The sequence below is a fragment of the Heliangelus exortis genome, chromosome 13 (genome assembly GCF_036169615.1).
Source record: "Heliangelus exortis chromosome 13, bHelExo1.hap1, whole genome shotgun sequence".
NCBI lineage: Eukaryota > Metazoa > Chordata > Aves > Apodiformes > Trochilidae > Heliangelus > Heliangelus exortis.
In genome coordinates this window covers 18,964,389-18,981,743 of record NC_092434.1, presented here as the reverse complement: position 1 = coordinate 18,981,743, position 17,355 = coordinate 18,964,389, and the positions used below count along the sequence as shown (strand labels likewise).

At 51.7% G+C, this 17,355-nt stretch overlaps 2 protein-coding genes across 3 annotated transcripts in view; both read left to right on the top strand.

The window, feature by feature from the left end:
- The window catches only part of CSNK2A2 (casein kinase 2 alpha 2), a 28,381-nt gene extending 27,475 nt beyond the window's left edge, over positions 1 to 906 (top strand). The window contains exon 12 of the mRNA XM_071756461.1: positions 474 to 906. The gene's annotated coding sequence lies outside the window, so the exon portion shown is untranslated. The remainder of the gene's footprint in view (positions 1 to 473) is intronic.
- A 4,142-nt stretch (positions 907 to 5,048) lies between these two features.
- LOC139801816 (cilia- and flagella-associated protein 20-like) lies at positions 5,049 to 14,563 on the top strand. Of its 2 annotated transcripts, XM_071756476.1 has the most exons (6): positions 5,264 to 5,592; positions 10,769 to 10,848; positions 11,873 to 11,984; positions 12,221 to 12,409; positions 13,491 to 13,601; positions 14,316 to 14,563. In XM_071756476.1, exons 1-6 carry the CDS (start codon positions 5,509 to 5,511, stop codon positions 14,319 to 14,321), a joined length of 582 nt encoding a protein of 193 aa, XP_071612577.1. In that variant the 5' UTR covers positions 5,264 to 5,508; the 3' UTR covers positions 14,322 to 14,563. The 2 variants fall into 2 exon arrangements, with proteins under 2 accessions (XP_071612576.1, XP_071612577.1); XM_071756475.1 differs by lacking the exons at positions 13,491 to 13,601; positions 14,316 to 14,563 and adding an exon at positions 12,538 to 12,998 and having other exon boundaries at positions 5,049 to 5,592.
- Positions 14,564 to 17,355: the final 2,792 nt, after the last annotated feature.

Below are 17,355 nucleotides of genomic sequence, written 5' to 3'. Positions count from 1 at the left end.
GTTTTGTCCTTAGGAAAGGAGGAGGCTAAAAACCAGAACTGCAGTGACCATTGAGGGATAGGTAGGAGGGGGATGCAGTAAGCACCTTCCCCTACTTCTTGTTGCCTGTTCCAAGTGTGCTGTGGCATGACAGGAATCTTCAGCAGGGCTACCGGAGATGCTGACAGCAGTAGAGGGAGACTTGGTACAGGTTGGAGAGAGAAAGTGCTGCTTTACTGGACTGTCTGTCCCTTGCCTTGCTTGGCCCTGCCTTTCCCTCTTACCCCTCCATCCCTTCCAAAGCAGGCTGAGGGTCCCCCACTGTTCCCACATCCAGAAGGACATGGAGGGTGTGCTGGGCCTGGCTGGGAATGGGGTGGCAGGATGTGGGACAGCTTGCCCAGCCATATCCTTGTCATCTGTGCCTGAAGGATCACTGTGTCCAGCTGGAAGAGCCCTGTGACACTCACTTCCCTCCTCCTGTCTCTCCTCAGGTCTGATGCTGTTGCTCCCAATTTTCCATAAGCAGAATGAGAACCAAATCAAACGTCCTGTCAGCACGGCGGGTAGACTGCGCAGCGTGGGTAGGGCCAAGAGTGGGGCAGCGTGCCCAGCTGGATGGCACTCACCTCTAAATGACCACAGCCCTTCCCTTCAAGTGTTAAAGGTTCTTCTGCCTTTGGTTCCTTGTTGAGCTCTTCCTGACCCAGAAAGCATGGAAATGTGAAGGGTGTGCAAAGCAGTTGCTGGTTAGTTGTTCCTTTACCTGTTCTGGCTGATCCCCCCAACCTCTGACAGACCATGGTTAGCCAACTTGTGCTTTTCTCTGCCAAGCCACAGGAGTGACAAGGTGTGTAGTATCATGATGGGCAGTTCTATATTATAATTAAAATAATTCTATATTGTTGAATAAAAGTCTTAAAAGAAGCATATGAGAAGGAGTATTCAGTGGGGAGGGAGTGATAGGGCAGAAGCACCCACACCACAATCCTGGAGGATGCTGTTCCTGGCAATATGAGCTGTTCCTTGGGCCCTGATAGGACAGGCTGGGCCAGAAGAGCAGGTGGGACTAGTATAAAATCACCATGGCCAGAGGCAAAGGAGCTACTTGGGCCACCTTTGGTGGTGTCCTTCCTTAGGCCTCTGTGCTCTTCTAGCAGTCCCTGCTGGGTGCTAAAGCCAGTACCTGCTTTCCTCAGCCCATGGGGCTAGGGCATGGCTCTGCTCTGTACCCCAGGAGATGCTCTCCTCCTCCTCCCCAGCACCATTGCTGCAAAACCTTGAACTTGTAGCTCCTGCCTGTTGGCCTCTGCATGGCAGGAGTTCCCCTTCAGACATGGTGCTTCACTGGCAGCTCTTGGGAGAGCATGTCTGCAATGCTGCTGGTTGTCTCAGCTGTGCTTTGGTCATGGATGTTAACAGAACACTTAAAACTCTGGTCTAAAAACCTTTGTCTGGACTCTGTCCAATTGCACATGGTTACTTCTGTTGCCCCATCTGTCACAGCCCACAGGTTTTTCCATAGTTTTCCCCTGTACTGAAGCTTCCCAGACTAAGGGTACCTGTGAAACAAAGCTCTTAACTGGGAAGAGTCCTGTGGCCAGGAGTTGGGGGAGGGCAAGCTGTTGTTCTTGCAGGCACAGAATCATATGCTCCTGCTCTCACACAGCCCTGGGCAGTTGCCATAGGGGAAATGTGGGATTCAGTCCTTTCATAAAGCCTATGGGTGGGACAGATGGAAATTTGCCAGCACCATCATCATATGTCACACCTGGAGATGTGCCAGCACGAGGCCAGATGTAGACATGTACACCAGGGAAGTTGAAGCCACTGATGAGACAAGGTCCGTTTCCAAGGCACAGTCTAACAATGGCTCTGTTGTATCCTGGATTGTGCTGATCTCTGGTACCTTAATTCAGCAGTACTTTTTTGGCTGGTGTAGACCTAGCCAGTGCTGAGAGCTTGTCTTGCAGGGAAGAACCCATGCCATGGTCCACGTGTTGCACAGCAGCAGTGCTGCAAACACAGCGAACTGAGGTCCAAGCAGGATAATAGTACATCCAGGTGCCACCATTCAATCCATCCCTCTCCTGACACCGTTGGGTCATGCTCCCCATTCCTACCTGCTGCAGCCCAGGTCAACTCAAATAGCTTGTCTCTAAAGGATGCTCTTAATGACTATTTTTAAGTGTTGCTTGTCAGAAATAAACTCTTCGGGGCCTGGTTTTGTGTCCCGCTTGTCCAATGTCAGAAAGGTTTTGTTCATTCTTGACCCATGCTCCATGGCAACATCTATTGAGTGCTGGTACCACCAAGGCAGAGTGTCCTGCTTCCTTGACTTTCTCTGCAGAAGGGCTCCAGTACCCACAGGCAGTGCCTCCTTCTGTGCCCATTGATGTTTAGACCCCTGATCCCTTCTGACCCCGTGCAGCTTCCCGCCCCCCCCTGCACTGCTTGAGTTTGGCAAGCACAAGGTGCAAAGCATTTATCTAGGTTCTCTGCACCCAAAGCCACTTTTACACCTTGCATGTGGTGACTATGTCTCCTGCCCAATTCCCTTGGTTTCCTCATTACAGCTTCATCCAGTCCTGCTCCTATAGGAATATCCAGGTGACTGCAGTCACCTAGACAAATTCCAGGCTCTCACCCTCCTCACAGAAGTAATTGCTTTGATCTTGGTTTTGCTGTGCAGGGAAGGCTTTTGGCTCACAAAGGTGCTGAATTAATTCAGTCTGGTTTCACTGGTCCAAGCATTGTCCTTTGAGCTGGCCCACTGGGCCATGCAGCAGTCCCAAGACATCTGCTCATTAGCAAGGGCTTAAGCCAAGAAGGCAGCAGTCCAGGTTAGGATTTCCTGGGCTGTGGACCTGGACTGTGTGCTCCAAGGCAAGCACAGACTTGGTGACAGGGGAGAGGGTGGCACATTTTACTCTAGAAATTGCACCCAGCAATGTCAAACTGCAGAGGAGCAATGTTTGAGGAGCTTCCTGATGATCTCATTCCTCAAAAGGCACTGGATTTCTGGGAAATCTAAAGGGCAGCAAATGCTTTAGTGGAAGTTGTTGCAGTCTGCAGGCTCTTTTCCTGCCAACTATACCAACAGTTATGGTTCAAAGTAACTTAGAATTTTTGGATCTGCAAGAACAAAGTCCAACCACCAAGGGTCAGGTGCAAGCACGGGTTTCTATTTGAAAAATAACACAAGCGAAGTGATATAACTCCGTGAATATATAGCAAATACATTGCAGGGAGGTAAAAAGAGAGAGAGAGAAAAGGAAAAGACACAAGAGAGAGAGAGAGATGGGAGAGAAAAGAGTAAGAAAATTAGAAGCAAAGAAAAGAATGAGGGAGTTTGAGAAAGCCACCACCACATGTCCAGAGGTGTCTGGCAAAGGTTTCTTGTTCTGATGGTGTTGCGACTCTGGACAGGGCCCAAAGCAGGGTGGTGGGTCAGTGAAGGAAAACAACAAAATGGGAACATCAGTGTTGCTTATATGCCTCCGAATTCCTGCTATTCCAGGCAAATGATTCACTGCTCCTTTGTTGGACCAAGGAGAGTGGAAATTCTTTTTTTTTTTTAGCTTTCCTCCCCAGGAGGAGGAGAGCTGTCATTAGCACAAGTTAGTCAGTTGCCCGTTATCAGCAGGAGGCTGGATTTGTTCCATTTAATTCAGAGACAGAAGAGGAAACAGGGCAAGAGAGAGAGAGAGAAAATAACCAGTCCTGGATCCAAGCATTGAGCCAGCCACTGGTTGATGCTGATGAAACTCCCCAAGCCCACCCATTGGTGGGCCCCTCATATTATAGCCCTGTGTCACTTAGTAAGCATGGGTGAGACGTGTCAGATTGAACAGCTGGAGCAGATCTCCACCCACGTTGCTCTCTAATCCTTATTTCTATCAGACCCTAAGTCATATGGAGACCCTATCTGTCTCCTTCCTCTCCAGCAATCCCTTTGGAAATGCTATTGAGGATTTGGATAGAGGTGGGGTTGCAAAACTGACTTGGCACCTACACCCTGCAGAGCAGCCTAAGAGGGTCCCATGGAGGGGGTTCCTCCATGCGGGCCCTTACACCACCTCATGTCTCAAAGATGCTGTATTCTTCATCCATTGAGGTGATCTTTACATTGCAGACAGAAGGAAAGGATGAAGATAGCAGACAGAAGGAAAATTAGGAGAAATACTCAGAAAGCCAATTATTAATATATTCAAATGTCATTTCATCAATCCAATCCCACCACCCCATGAGTTGAAATATCATAATGCAGATGATGGTCACAAGTGTAGCATTCAGGTGATGCAGATACCTTGTTCTTCAAGCAGTGTCACCTCCTGACTTAACTGGTCCTGTAGAATCATCTCTGGGACCTGCTTTATGTGTACTTTAATTCTACAAAGCTGCACTTGACAAAATTCTTCTTATTATTTTTCTTATTATTATTTCTCTAATTATTAATTTTTATTTAATGGCATAAATAGTCTGGCAGGATCTCTTAATGGGTGGGTGGGACTGCTTATGCACCCCAGCTGCTCCCAACAGCACTGGAATGGGATGGATGGATGGATGGATGGATGGATGGATGGATGGATGGATGTCTCCTGCTGCAGCAAGCAAAGCTCAGGGCCAGAGAGCAGGTCTGGGGCTCATAGGAGCAACAAAAAGGGGCAAACACTGTTTGGATGTTCTGGTTTTGTAAAACCAACACTGGGAGAAACCAAGGCGTCTGGGAAGAAACTGAGAAATGAGCCCAGCACGACATGAGAAACCAAACCAAAGACTGACCATTTGTCAGGTGAACTGCAGTGGGGGCACTGGGACATTTTACAGACGTTCCTGGCTGAGCACTAAGTGTCGGGTGGATACGGTCAGGCTGTGTCACAGCCATATCGCAGCCATGTCACGGCCACAGCGCGACAGGCGCGAGCCTGTGCCTCCAACGGCCTCGGCTTCAGCAGCGCATTGCGCCGAGGGAAGGGGGAAGACGGGCAGGCAGAGCCGAGCCAAGCCGGGCCGGGCCGGGCCGGGGTGGGCCGGGGGTACCGGGGAGGGCAGAGGCGGGCTGAGCGGGGCCAGGACAGGCAGAGCCCAGCCGGGGCGCGCAGAGCTGTACCGAGACGCGCCCCAGCCCTCGGCCAGGGTCGTGGCCGACGCCACTGAACTGCCCGAGGTCCCGGCGGGCCGATCCTTTGGCTCTCTGGTCGTTTGGTTACCAGCAGGCCGGGGTCTGGCCCAGGGTCCTGTCCCCGCCCCCCGCTGTTGCCATGGCAGCGCGCACTCCCACAACACCCGCCCCTGAGCGGCGTCCAGAAGCGGTTCCGGCGGCAGCCGGGAGGGGGGCGCGGGAAGTGCGGAGAGCGGCTCCCTGGCGGCGGCGGCGGCGGCGGCGGCGGCGGGACCTGGAAGCGCGGGACGGTGGGGCTGAGGGAGCCGCAGGATCCTTCGTACCCCAGAGCAGAGCGGCGGCCCCGGCCCTGGTCCCGGCCTCGGCGGGAGAGCGGCGCCCGGCCCGGCCGCTGCGGCCCCGGCATGTTCAAAAACACGTTCCAGAGTGGGTTCCTCTCCGTGCTGTACAGCATCGGCAGCAAGCCGCTCCAGATCTGGGACAAAAAGGTGAGGGGGCGGGGGAGCAGCGTAGCCACTCGCCTCAGCCTGGCGGGGCTGCATCGGGCCGCTGCCGTCGTGGCGTGGCGAGAGGAGAGGAGAGGAGCCGCGGAGCCGCGGCCGTGCTGCCTCGGGCACCCGTGGGGCTGCTCTTGGACTGAGCCGCCCATAACTCGGGGGTTACCCGAAGGCCCAGGAGCAGGCCAGCCCCGTGCTGGGAGGTGCAGCCCTTCAAGAGGCCCCGACACACGTCAAAGGCTGGAAAGGCGCAGGAGAAAACCGCCCGGGCCTTGCCAGTTCGGCGGCGACTTCCCCAGTGCCGCTGGATGTCACTGGTTGGGGCCTGTGGCCTGTGTTTGGTACTGCTTTGCTGAAAGCATGTCACGGCAGGCGGTGGTGGCTTTTCGGGAGTTCGAGGAGTCGGGAATGTTTGTTTTTCCTTCCTGTGTGTTTCCGGCATGGTTCTGCTGAGGGTGCCGGGTGCCTCGCACCAGGGAACCCTTTGGGAGCCTGAAAGTGTCTGGACCTGTGGCCTCCTGCCCTTCACAGGCCGTCCATGGCTGTATTGCTGCCTGCAAGGGCTTCTGCAAAAGGTGCTGGGAGCAGGCACCCGTCTCTGAGGTTCCAGGGACAGTATGCAACTACGTGTGCTTGAACCTAACCTGATTTCTTGTGGTTGCAGCAGGAATGAAAGCCTTGGGGGCAGTCAGCAGTCAGCATCGGTGTTAGACCGCAGTGGGCTTGTGTGAGCATTTACAAACAAACAAGACAGGGGATGGGCAGTGCAGACCCGTCCTGTTTGGCATCAGTGGGGCCCCCGTGTAGCTCTGCAAAGGACTGGCTTGCCTTGTGTTGCCTGTCGATGTGTGTGCACTTGTTGGGGCTTTGGCACAAATATTCATGACTTTAAAAAAGGATCAGCGGTTGATTTGAATGGTGTGAGGATGAGACACATTAAAGCCTCTTAGACAAAGGGATGTAGCGTGTGTCCAGGCTGGATGAAGCTACAGGCAGTCTGGGCTGAGCCTCCTGGGAGGTGGAGGTTGAACTGGTGACCTCCTGAGGTCCCTTCCGATGCTCATTATCTTACGCAGGGTGATACTGTTGCGATCCCGCAGCTCATGGGGTGACCCAAAAGGAGCTCCGCTCCCAGGGTGGATGTATGCAGCGGTCCCCATGGGTGCAGTAATTGCTGGACTGGCTAGGAAAGGCTGATGAAAAGTTATTTCTGCTTTTCCTGTCTGTGCAGGCTGTTCCCATCACCTGCCGTAGGGCTGGTGTGTGGCTGGACTCCTCTGGCACTGCCCGGCGTGAGCAGCCTTGCATCTGTGTGAGCAGCCGAGCTGTGTGTGGATGCTCCTCCTTGCTCAGATGTCTGTTTGTCCTCAGGAAGAGTGGTCAGCTTGGGAAAGCTTGTTGGGAGGTTTGCTCTGCTAACAAAGGTGCAGCATGAAACCAGAGTGGTTTTCTGACCTCTTTGCCTGTGGATATCAGCATGGCTCACTCTTTCATCTCCCCTTTCCAGGAGTTTGGGTGCTGGGTTTGTAACAGCTTTGGCATTGCTGATCAACACCCTCAGTGTGTTTGCAGCAGGAGGAGGCATCAGGAGGCAGTACTTGGGGCATCTCACTGCCAGGGAGCTGAGAAAGAGGAGTCCCTCCGGTCTTCGCTCCACTGTGCGTTGGTGTCATCTCCCCTGCTCAGAAAATACTGACCTGTTGACATTCCAGGAATGTTCCAGCTCTGGCATTGTCACAGGAGAGGGTTAGGGCTGGGGTTTTTGGAAGGAGGGAAGCACTGAAAACTCTGCAATAAGTGACTTTCTTCAGGCGTGCATGAAATACTCCTGTAGTTTTGCTGAGAACTGGAACCGAGAGCTGTGATGTTTTTCTGTGTCCTCGCTGAATGCCTTGAGAAGTAGATTCGTAGCTGTCCTAACATGGACTCTCTTATCTTTGCAAAAAGTGTCGTTGGGCAGTGATTTTTTTTGTTAGATCTTAGGGAATCTCAAGCTTTTGTGACACGGGTAAAAGTTTCTTGTTCAGCTATTGTAGGATGTGCTGCTTGTGATGATGGATCCAGTGTGAAGTAGAGGCCTCTTCACCTGCTACAGGTGTAGAGATGGGGCCCTGGAAGCTTCTCCTTGTTGTGAGTATGTGCAACCACCTTCTAAACAGCAGGATACAGTCATTTCCTTCTCCCCTTTCTCCTTCAGGTGCTGGGGGTAACCTCTGGACAGGACTTGGCAGCAAACCCTGCCAAGGCCAATCTGTGCTTGTTACCAGCATCCTGTCCCAGGGGACTCTGGCAGGTCTGAAGTGTCCAGGCCTTGGGAAGACCCTGATGACTGTCCCACTGTATCTGCAGGCAGAGGTTCCTCCTTCAGCCTTGTCTGCGGAGACCAAGTAACTGCAGGGCTGTGCTCATCTCCTGCCTTCCAGAGCTGCACGTGCTGGTTTTGAGACCTGTTTGCAAGGTGTCTTCTGTTTGCCTTCCAGCTCTTTGTTGTTCAGAGTCCTCAGTTTATTCCTGCAGCAGCCTGCCACCATAGTCTTCCTCGCTGACATGTGGAAACACGCTGGCCAGTCTCCAGGGGACTCACTGACACTTTTCTGCAGAGCAAATGGGAAAAGGGTCTATGAAACTTGACAAACCTTTCCATCCTTTTGTCAGCTTCTCCATGTTCCTTCTGCTGATGTATCAACACAGAATATCATTAGGCATTGCAAATGCTGTTGGGAGAGTACAAGGTCGGCTGGCTTTCAGTGCCCATCTGAAAGTGAAATTTGTGCAAATGCTACTGTGAGGTCCTCTCTTGCAGCCTTTCTTGGACTCTCTGGTTCTCTCGCACAGTGTCCTTGTGCCAGATCTCTGCCCCTTGAATACAGCTGTCTGTGCTGCTCACTCCTCTGCTCCAAAGCTGTGTGTAGCAGGCTCTACCGCAGAGCCAGGTTCTTCCTGCTTTTGCCTCTTGTTCTGCCCTCTCTCCCTTCCTGGGGGGTGGGTCTGGTGCCTGTTATGGACCCCCCACTGGCTTTGGGAAGGGTGGTACAGAGCTGGCAGTTGCCTCTTGGTCAGTGCGAGCCCATTGGGAAGGACCCCCCAGAGCAGGGGTGGAAGGGAAGGAAGGGAAGGGCTTCTCTGGCTGGGATCAAGATGTTTCCTCCATCAGGACAGGGTCCCCAGGGCAGACAGGAGGTGAGCTTGGATTTTGGCAGGGAGCTTTCTCTGAAGTGAGCCAAGGGGCTGAGCGGGAGTCCTGGTGGCATCTGTGTGACCTGGTCACAATCTCCTTACAGCTGGGTGGTAGTTGAGCTTGCAGAAATTGACACTGAGCAAGGGGAGACTGGGAGGAAAGGCTCTGCCACAGCCTGGCCCTGGTTTGTACTTGTCTCCTCTCTTTTCTGCTGTCTTTCATCCTGTTTCTGGCAATGCTGAGGAAAAAGAGTTGCTTCTCTTCATTGTACTGTAATCTGGGGAAGGAAAGCCTTCACAGGCTAAGGAAGGGGACCTGGTTGCAGATAGAAACACTGCTGACTAGCTGGTTTAAAGCACATGTACCCATTTTCTCTGCTACTGGAAAAAAAAAACAAAAAACAAAAAAACAACCATAAAGGGGGGCAACTCGTCCAGACTTTATGCGGTAGCTTTCTCCTGAAGAGACCTATACATCTGTGGGAGTTTGATGCAAAGGGGAGATCGCCAAGCTTACTGTTTTCTGGAAGTATCTGTGGAGGCTTGAAGCATGGTTAAGAGTAGCCTGGTGGCAGGGTGAGCTGCACTCTGGTGTTTATCAGCAGCTGCTGCATGATCAAGATTGAGGTTTCTTGAAGCTGCCTAGTGTAGAACTGGGCTGGTGGGCAGTGTGGACTGCTCTGAGGGCTTATCTGTTTCTTACCTGTTTCTGTAAATAATTTTGTAGTTTATGACTGGAACCATCCTGTTAGAAGCTTAATGTATCCTGTATATTAGCAGCTGTGATAAGTGCTAAAGAAATTTGTTCCTGGGGTTGGAAGGAGCATTGCAATTTGCTGATCCAGCACCGGGGAAGGGCAGAGGGCTTAATTAGGAAAAGTGCTCCTTAAATGGAGATTAATTTGATGGGAATTCAGCTGCTTCATTAAAAAAATAAATCCTCAGACCCTGTGATTCAGCCATATTGCTTGTGGAGAAAAATGAATTTGTGTTGGCTCCAGGTTCCAGCCCTGGCCTCCCTGAGCTCTGTGTGGACCTGGCTGCAGCCAACTAGCCAAATCCCCATGCCCCTCAGCAGAGCACATCATGATTCTGTGCTTGCCCACTGTAGTTTGAGCTTGCTGTGACACTTTTCTGTTTGTTTATTTGGGCTTGAGGCCCAAATTAACATGAGGCTTGAGTCATTTGTGTTCACTGTGGCATATTTTGATAGCTCAAAGTCTTGCACTCAGTGTCCCTGCAGCATGCTGGGCCACAACCTCCTTTCCTGGCACTCTGGGGCAGTGAAAAAAAGCCTTGGGAACAATGATGTGCAGGACCAGAGGACCCAAGTGAACTCAGCGCTGGTGAGGCCACACCTCGAGTACTGTGTCCAGTTCTGGGCCCCTCAGTTTAGGAAGGATATCGAGGTCCTGGAGCAGGTCCAAAGGAGGGCAACTGGGCTGGTGAAGGGACTCGAGCACAGAACCTGTGAGGAGAGGCTGAGGGGGCTGGGACTGTTCAGGCTGGAGAAGAGGAGGCTCAGGGGAGACCTCATCACTCTGTACAACTCCCTGAAAGGAGGTTGGAGCCAGGGGGGGGTTGGTCTCTTTTCCCAGGCAACTCTCAGCAAGACAAGAGGGCACAAGAGGTCTCAAGTTGTGCCAGGGGAGGTTTAGGTTGGACATTAGAAAGAATTTCTTTATGGAGAGGGTGATCAGACATTGGAATGGGCTGCCCAGGGAAGGGGTGGATTCTCCATCCCTGGAGATATTTCAAAAGAGCCTGGATGTGGCACTCAGTGCCATGGGCTGGGAACCACGGGGGGAGTGGATCAAGGGTTGGACTTGATGAGCTCTGAGGTCCCTTCCAACCCAACCAATTCTATGATTCTATGATTCTACGATAGATGGGTCCTCCTGGGATCTTTTTCACCCTCTCAATGGAGCTGTGGAGGCCTCTTGTTTCCTCTCAAGTAATGTCTGTGCTGTCTGCCACGCTTTTCTTTCAGGTGTGCAATGGCTACATCAAGCGGATCACAGACAACGACATTCGGTCACTGGTGCTGGAGATTGCAGGAACTAATGTCAGGTAGGAGGAGGTGTCTTCTGCTCTAGTGTACCCTGGGGGCTTGGCCTTGGAGCAGAGTGGAAGATGTCAGTGCATAGCTAACAATCTCTTTGTCAGTAAATTGAAGAATTTGAGGTCAGATCATTGAAAGTCCTCTGGGACTGTATTGTGCCTTTCCTTGGGTGTGCTTGTAGAGCTAAAGTCTCTTTCATCCACCATTAGGCTGAACGATAAAAGATAAAAATAAAGTCACATTATTTTTCCACCACTTGGAGAAATAAGCTGTATTTGGTACTAGGTCCCCAGTCAGTGCTGGCAGTAACTGAGAAAGCAGCGCTCAGCATTCTGCGTCTTTTATTGCCTTAGGCCCGTTCTGCTCTCCCCACGTGACTGCTGCTCTCCCAAGAGCAGGAAGATCAAAGGGAGATTTATGAGGGGAGTTGCTTATGGTGTTTTGCTTAGCAACCTCGTCTCCATCAACCGAGGAGAGAGACACCAGCTCCATGAGTGGGTTCAGAGTCTCCAGGCTTCTCCAGGGAAGAAGTCTCCAGGCTTCCACTGATTCAGTGCAGGACGCTCCTTATAAGGGCAGCAGAGACTCCTCTTCTGCAGAGAGACTGAGCCAACACTTCTTTTCCTCCCAAGATGTGTTGATTTGGAACTTGCCAGGCGTGACGTGTACTTCTAGGACTCGTGACCTTTGTTTTCCCAGCCATATAGAGCACACAGAGCCTCTGCTGTGCTCTGCGGGGTTCAGCTAAGGGTAGGAAGAGGTTGGGTTTAGAAACAGTGCTGACAGTGGACTGGAAACCCAGGAGGTGAAGCTGTCCATGGGCCTTTTTTTCTCATTCTCCCTGCAGCTACCTGTGAAACCCTTCCTCCTGTTACAGGAAGCCCTGTCTGTTGCTGAGATCCTGCAGTCACAATTAGCTTTTTCTTCCTGTCCTCCAAGACTGTGTTAGGTCAAGTGAGAGACTTGGAATTCAGCTTGTGTGCTTTGTGCTACATGGGATCCTAAAAAAAAGCATTTTTCTGTCCCTCTCAGTACCACATACATCACATGTCCTGATGATCCAAAGGAGACTCTGGGCATCAAGCTACCTTTCCTAGTGATGATCATCAAGAACCTGAAGAAATACTTCACTTTTGAAGTGCAGGTGAGCAGCAAACAGTTTTGCATTCTTGGCTGTTGTGATGTTTCAGGGGGGTTTTGCTATGGGGGCATCACGCAGCTCAGGCAAATTGTGGCGATTCCTGAGAATGGGTTTTTTTCCTGTGTTACAAATACTTCTTCTGTGCCCTCCTTAAGAGAGAGGTACAGCCTGAGACTGGATCAGTTGCTCTCTCGGGGGTCCCTGACACCAGACTCAGCAGCTTTCCTTCCTTGCCCCAGGTGCTGGATGACAAGAACGTACGCCGGCGTTTCCGTGCGAGTAACTACCAGAGCACAACACGGGTGAACCCCTTCAGCTGCACCATGCCCCTGAGGCTGGATGATGGCTGGAACCAAATCCAGTTCAACCTGTCAGACTTCACACGCCGGGCTTATGGGACAAATTACATTGAGACCCTGAGGGTTCAGGTGAGGAGGCACATCCTGCCCACAGCAGGCAGTGGTTGGCAACCTTCTGCTGGCTGGGACAGCCTTGCTGTGGCTTTTGGATCTGGGTTTAATCCTGAATGGTTCCTGCACCAGTCTGCTCTTCCCAGAGTGTTTCAGGAGGGTAACTGAGGTGGCAGAGGTCTTGGTCTTGTCTTGTTTACTGAACTAAACTGGGATGAAGGGTTCCATTTCCATCTTGCTGGCTGTCATCTGGAGTAAGAGTTGCAGTGCATCTGATGTTCCTTGTGGTGTTCCATGTGTCCTGCTGGGTGGAGGCCTGGGAAATGGCCAGGTGCTGCCTTACTGTCCAGATGGTGGCTGGGCATGAGCCTGGCTGGTAAAGACCCAGGATGTTATGGTCTGTACATACACCCAGTCAAGCTTGTGGACGTTGCCTTGACTGAGCCGTTTGGACCAGAGCTGGCACAGCATTTGCTCTTGTTGAGGATGTGAAACCTGTTCCATATGCTAGAGATTCATGTTCACTGTGTCCAGTGGCATGTGTTATTTTGAGGATGCCTGCTCCTTCATATGATGGGACTGCTGCAGCTCCTTGTGGAGTTCCCCTGAGATAAGAGGACAGTCACCTGGGAAATGTCTGCCCTCTCATACCCCTGAGAAGGGTTGGAGTGACTCCTTGGCTGCCAGCTATAGCACAGGCAGTGCAGGCTGGACAGTTTCATTCCTGGCCTCAGGGTGGCCCTGAAGAGTGAGTGTTGAAAATGCAGCACACTGAGTCTGGGAGTGTTCTGGCAAATGCTGATATCAGTGGAGAAGCAGAGGTGGGTTCACAGCAAAGAACCTGCTAATTGAGGTAGATCTCAATTTGCAGAGATGCCAGACTGTGACCAAATCTCCCTAGCCAGCTTGCATTGCTGGAGAGAGCATCTAACACAAAGTGGAGGGCATGGGCCAGTGTTTCCTGGGCCAGGCTCAGAGAAAGGCAGTGAGGTTTCTTCTCCAGCTGCTGAGCTGAGTCATCCAGGCTGCTGCATCACAGCAAAGCTGGATGTGGAATGAGCATGGGGAAAATGAACCTACTCTTTGTTTCGACTCTCAGATCCATGCCAACTGTCGCATCCGACGGGTCTACTTCTCTGACCGGCTCTACTCAGAGGATGAGCTCCCAGCTGAGTTCAAGCTGTATTTGCCTATCCAGAACAAGGCCAGGGTGAGTTACCTATGGGCCAGGAGGGGGAGCAGCAGCTGGCCCAGGCTAGTGTTCCATTTCTCCTCCTGCCACCTTCCCAATGCAGAGTTTTTTCCAGTAGCTGAGCTCTTACCAGCCTTGGCCATCAGCCAGGGAGCACCCTTGCTGTTGCCAGGGTGAGCAGGTTGTTGAGGGTGTCTTGCTGAGTGGCTTTGTTGCCAAAACATGTGGAAGTTGTCATTCCCATGTAGGAGCAGGGTGAGCTGTGCAGCTGCTCCCCACATTCTGCTGGCAAGGTGGCAGCCTCCTGGCACCTCTGTGGAGCTTTGAGCCATGACTCAGCACAGCAGCTTTGCTCTTCAGAGCTATCTGCAGCTCCACAGCCAGTGTCTCGTAGGAGAGATGCTGTTTGTGTCCCTCAAGCACAAATTTACTCCACTCTGATCTCCACCCTGCCCCCCTGCCCAGTGGTGCTGTGATGCAGGAAAGAGACAGGCAAGGCTATGCAGAGAAGATTCCTGGACAAAAGTTCAAAGAGCTGAGGGAGGATGTTAGGTGGTGATCATAGTGAGCGGTAGAAAGCAGTGATAAAGGTGAGAACTTCTGTTCAGGGTTCTGTCCCTGCCTGCTGGCCTGTAACAATCTTTAGGACAGTCTGGGGAATGCTTGGAGCCCTCTCAGTCTTGGTTTGCCAAGTCTAATAAATGTCTCCTTTCTTCTTCCTTCTCCGTCCAGCAATAACACCACATTGGGAAGAGGTGGAGGAAATGTTTGGGGTCAGAAGGAAAACAAATGCTCATGGAAGTGAAGTGCCTCCAAAGAGGGGATTCCTCCCAGCAGGAATAATGAGGTTAAGTGTGCCCTTTTGAAGATACCAATTTTATTTGTTTCTTTCCTTGGTTTCCATCTCTTATTTTATATATGCTCTAAATATGGATGCAAAATAGACTCTTGGAAAGTTATTAAACGTTTGATTCCGTAAATCTGCTCCTGACTTCTTTTGATGGATCCTTTGACTTGCGTTTCAGAAAGTGTTGAGAGATTTCTTTCAGAGCCCCAATGTTAGGATTTGCCTCTGAATTTGACTTTGACAATATCAGTGTGTGAGATAGAGCACAGGTGTGAAAAGCAGCAATCTGGAGAGAGGAAAAAAAAAACCACCACAGAGTTGCCACAGAGAAGACAGCATCTGTTTCCAGTCCGTGAGGTTTGTGGCCCTCTCTACCTATGACACAAATTTATGCTGTTCGCTTTTAGTACATGGAAGTGGGTTTTCCTTCCCTTCTTACTTGAATCTCTTTTTGCAGCAGTGACACATTGGTCTTGCCTGCCTCTTGGGGCACAGCTCAGTTCACTGTGTAGTGAACAACTCCCCCCAGCTCTCACCCAGTCCTTTAGCAGCTACTTATATTAAGAAGCACACAATAGTCTTCCAGCTGCCAAACTGTCCCTTTCCCCAGGGATCAAAGGGGAGGTTTAGTATAGCAGGAGAGGAAGTCTTTTCCTGTTCGGGAGCTGCCCTTCCCTGCCTCAAAAAGCAATCTGCCTTTGTTGTGGAGAGGCTTGTGGAAGAGAGGCAGCAGAGCTGTGCCAGGAACAGAGAGCCTGGGAATGGCAGTGCCTGTCCCTGGGGCCAGCCCACTGCAGCTATACAGGTGGGCAGGTACCTAAGGCAGGTCCTGGGTACTGATCCTTCCCTGAGTTTGGGCTGGGCAGTGAATGGCAAAGGCTTTCTTTACTTTCCCATGAAAAAAAGCTGGTCTCCCCCAGAAGAAGGAGAGGCTCTTGGGGAATATCTGCCCCGGAGTCTGGGATTAATCTTGACTATTGACACCCTGCCTAGTTTAAGGGATTGGCGTGTCTGTATCTTTGTGGTCAGCAGCTCCTCTGTGTGGACCACACTTGACCCGCGTGGCCTACTCAGCACATCAGTACAGCTGCTGCATTTGCACCTTTAAAGCTGCTGAGCTTTGAACAGGGGGTGCTGGCCCCATGGTGCCCCGTGGTGCTGGAGGTCTTTTCTTCCACTTCTGGAAGGCTTTCTGGAGAAGACTTTTCCAATGTTAGTAGCTTGGTAGCCAAGCCAAGAAAGCCTGCATGTGGAGGCACCAGCCATCTTGGTTTGACATCTGTGGAGGCTCAGCTGGACTTGAGATTTGTTAAGTATAATCACACTGTATCATATGCCAAGGATTGGCCTTCATGAAGTCCTTGGCGAGGCTTTCCTGCCGCTTTTGCAAAGCTTGCTAGGGCTGGGGGAGCTGCTGAGGGCAGGGTAAATCATGCATGAAAAAGGATGCATGATTTATCTGGCTGGGTAAATGATGCATCCTTTTCCACAGAGCTCATGAGTACATGTTTTTGGCAGTGATTGGTGTCCAAGAGCTTGCAAGGGGCCACTCCTGCCTTTCCCTGCCCCGGCAGGGCCCTTGCTGGAGTTGCCCCTTCTCCCGAAGGAGTTGCACTTGCTCTTGAGTGAGTGACCTTAAATCATGAAGAGGGGTTGGGCTCCCCAGAGCCTTGATCTGACTGCCTCTGGGGAGAGCTTAGATGGGTCCTTCTGGCAGGAATTTTTGTGAGGAGCCCTGAACTCAACCTGGAGCAAAGCGGGGCCTGCCCACAGATGAGTTTTCCTTGTCTCTGCTGACTTGTCACCTTGTCACCTTCTTCTTCTATTGGTGGGGACAAAGTTGTCTTGCACGTGGGCACTTTGATGAGGACTCAAGTGCTGGGAGCCCTCTTTCTACACCAGAAGCAGAGCTTCCCTTTGGAATCTTGTCTGGTGAAGGATGGTGAGTGTAGAGCAGGAAGGAAGTGTCGAAGGGAGCGATCCTCCTTGAGCTGGGCAGGGGAGCGGACATGCTCAGGGTGAGCTGGAGCAGCTGAAGCAGTTGCAGCATGTTGCAAGCCAGGGCTGGGACATCCCTGGGCTCTGGTGTGTAGAGGAATGGCTTGAAAGGCAGGAGCATGCTGTGTTGCAGCATGCTTGTATGCACAGCCTCATGTTTGAGGCCGATCAGAGAAGAGGATACACGAAGTGAAAAACAAGCAAAAACGGGTGCTATGCAGGACATTGCTAACCACAAGATGGGAGGCGCGAGCCTGTGCTAAGCTCGTGGCTCCCACCCCTGCACCAATAGGTTTTGCCTTAGCTGCGCGTGAACGGCATTGGGTGACCAATAGAAGGTTGTTTTGGAGTGCGTGGACGGCGTGTGGGCAGTTAAAACAGTATATTAACCGAGCTTCTATGCAATAAAGTTGAAGCATTGACCTTACCTCTATGAGGACTCATCTTTGACTTCACACCGAACCCCTAATGTCGCCCTTCAAGTGGTGGAGAACGCGGGCAACAGCAGCAGCGACGATGAACAAGGTCTAGCCCCTGACTAGGCGAACTGAGAAGAGGGGAGCCCGATCGGTGGAACGCAGCGCCGACAAAAAGGCTGAAGAGGTGGGATAGAGTTGACCGGAGCCGGAGAAGTCCGAGTCAGGTAGGAAGGGTCGCTACCTTCCCTCTATCATTGGCTTACTGAGAAAATGGAAGCCATATTAGCTGCTGCTAAAGGACTGTTATTAGGTATCCTCGCTAAGCAAAGGGAGTCAGTCAGTGAGAAGCTTCTAGGTAAGCTATAATGACGTGGGCTTGAGAGCAAGGGTGCTTCTCCACTCCGCCTACATTGTTCACATGGGAACATTGTTGGGAGGTTGGTGATTTGATGTGGGACCCCCATACTGAAGGGAAAAGTAAGCATACAACTGGCTTAGAAGCGACATG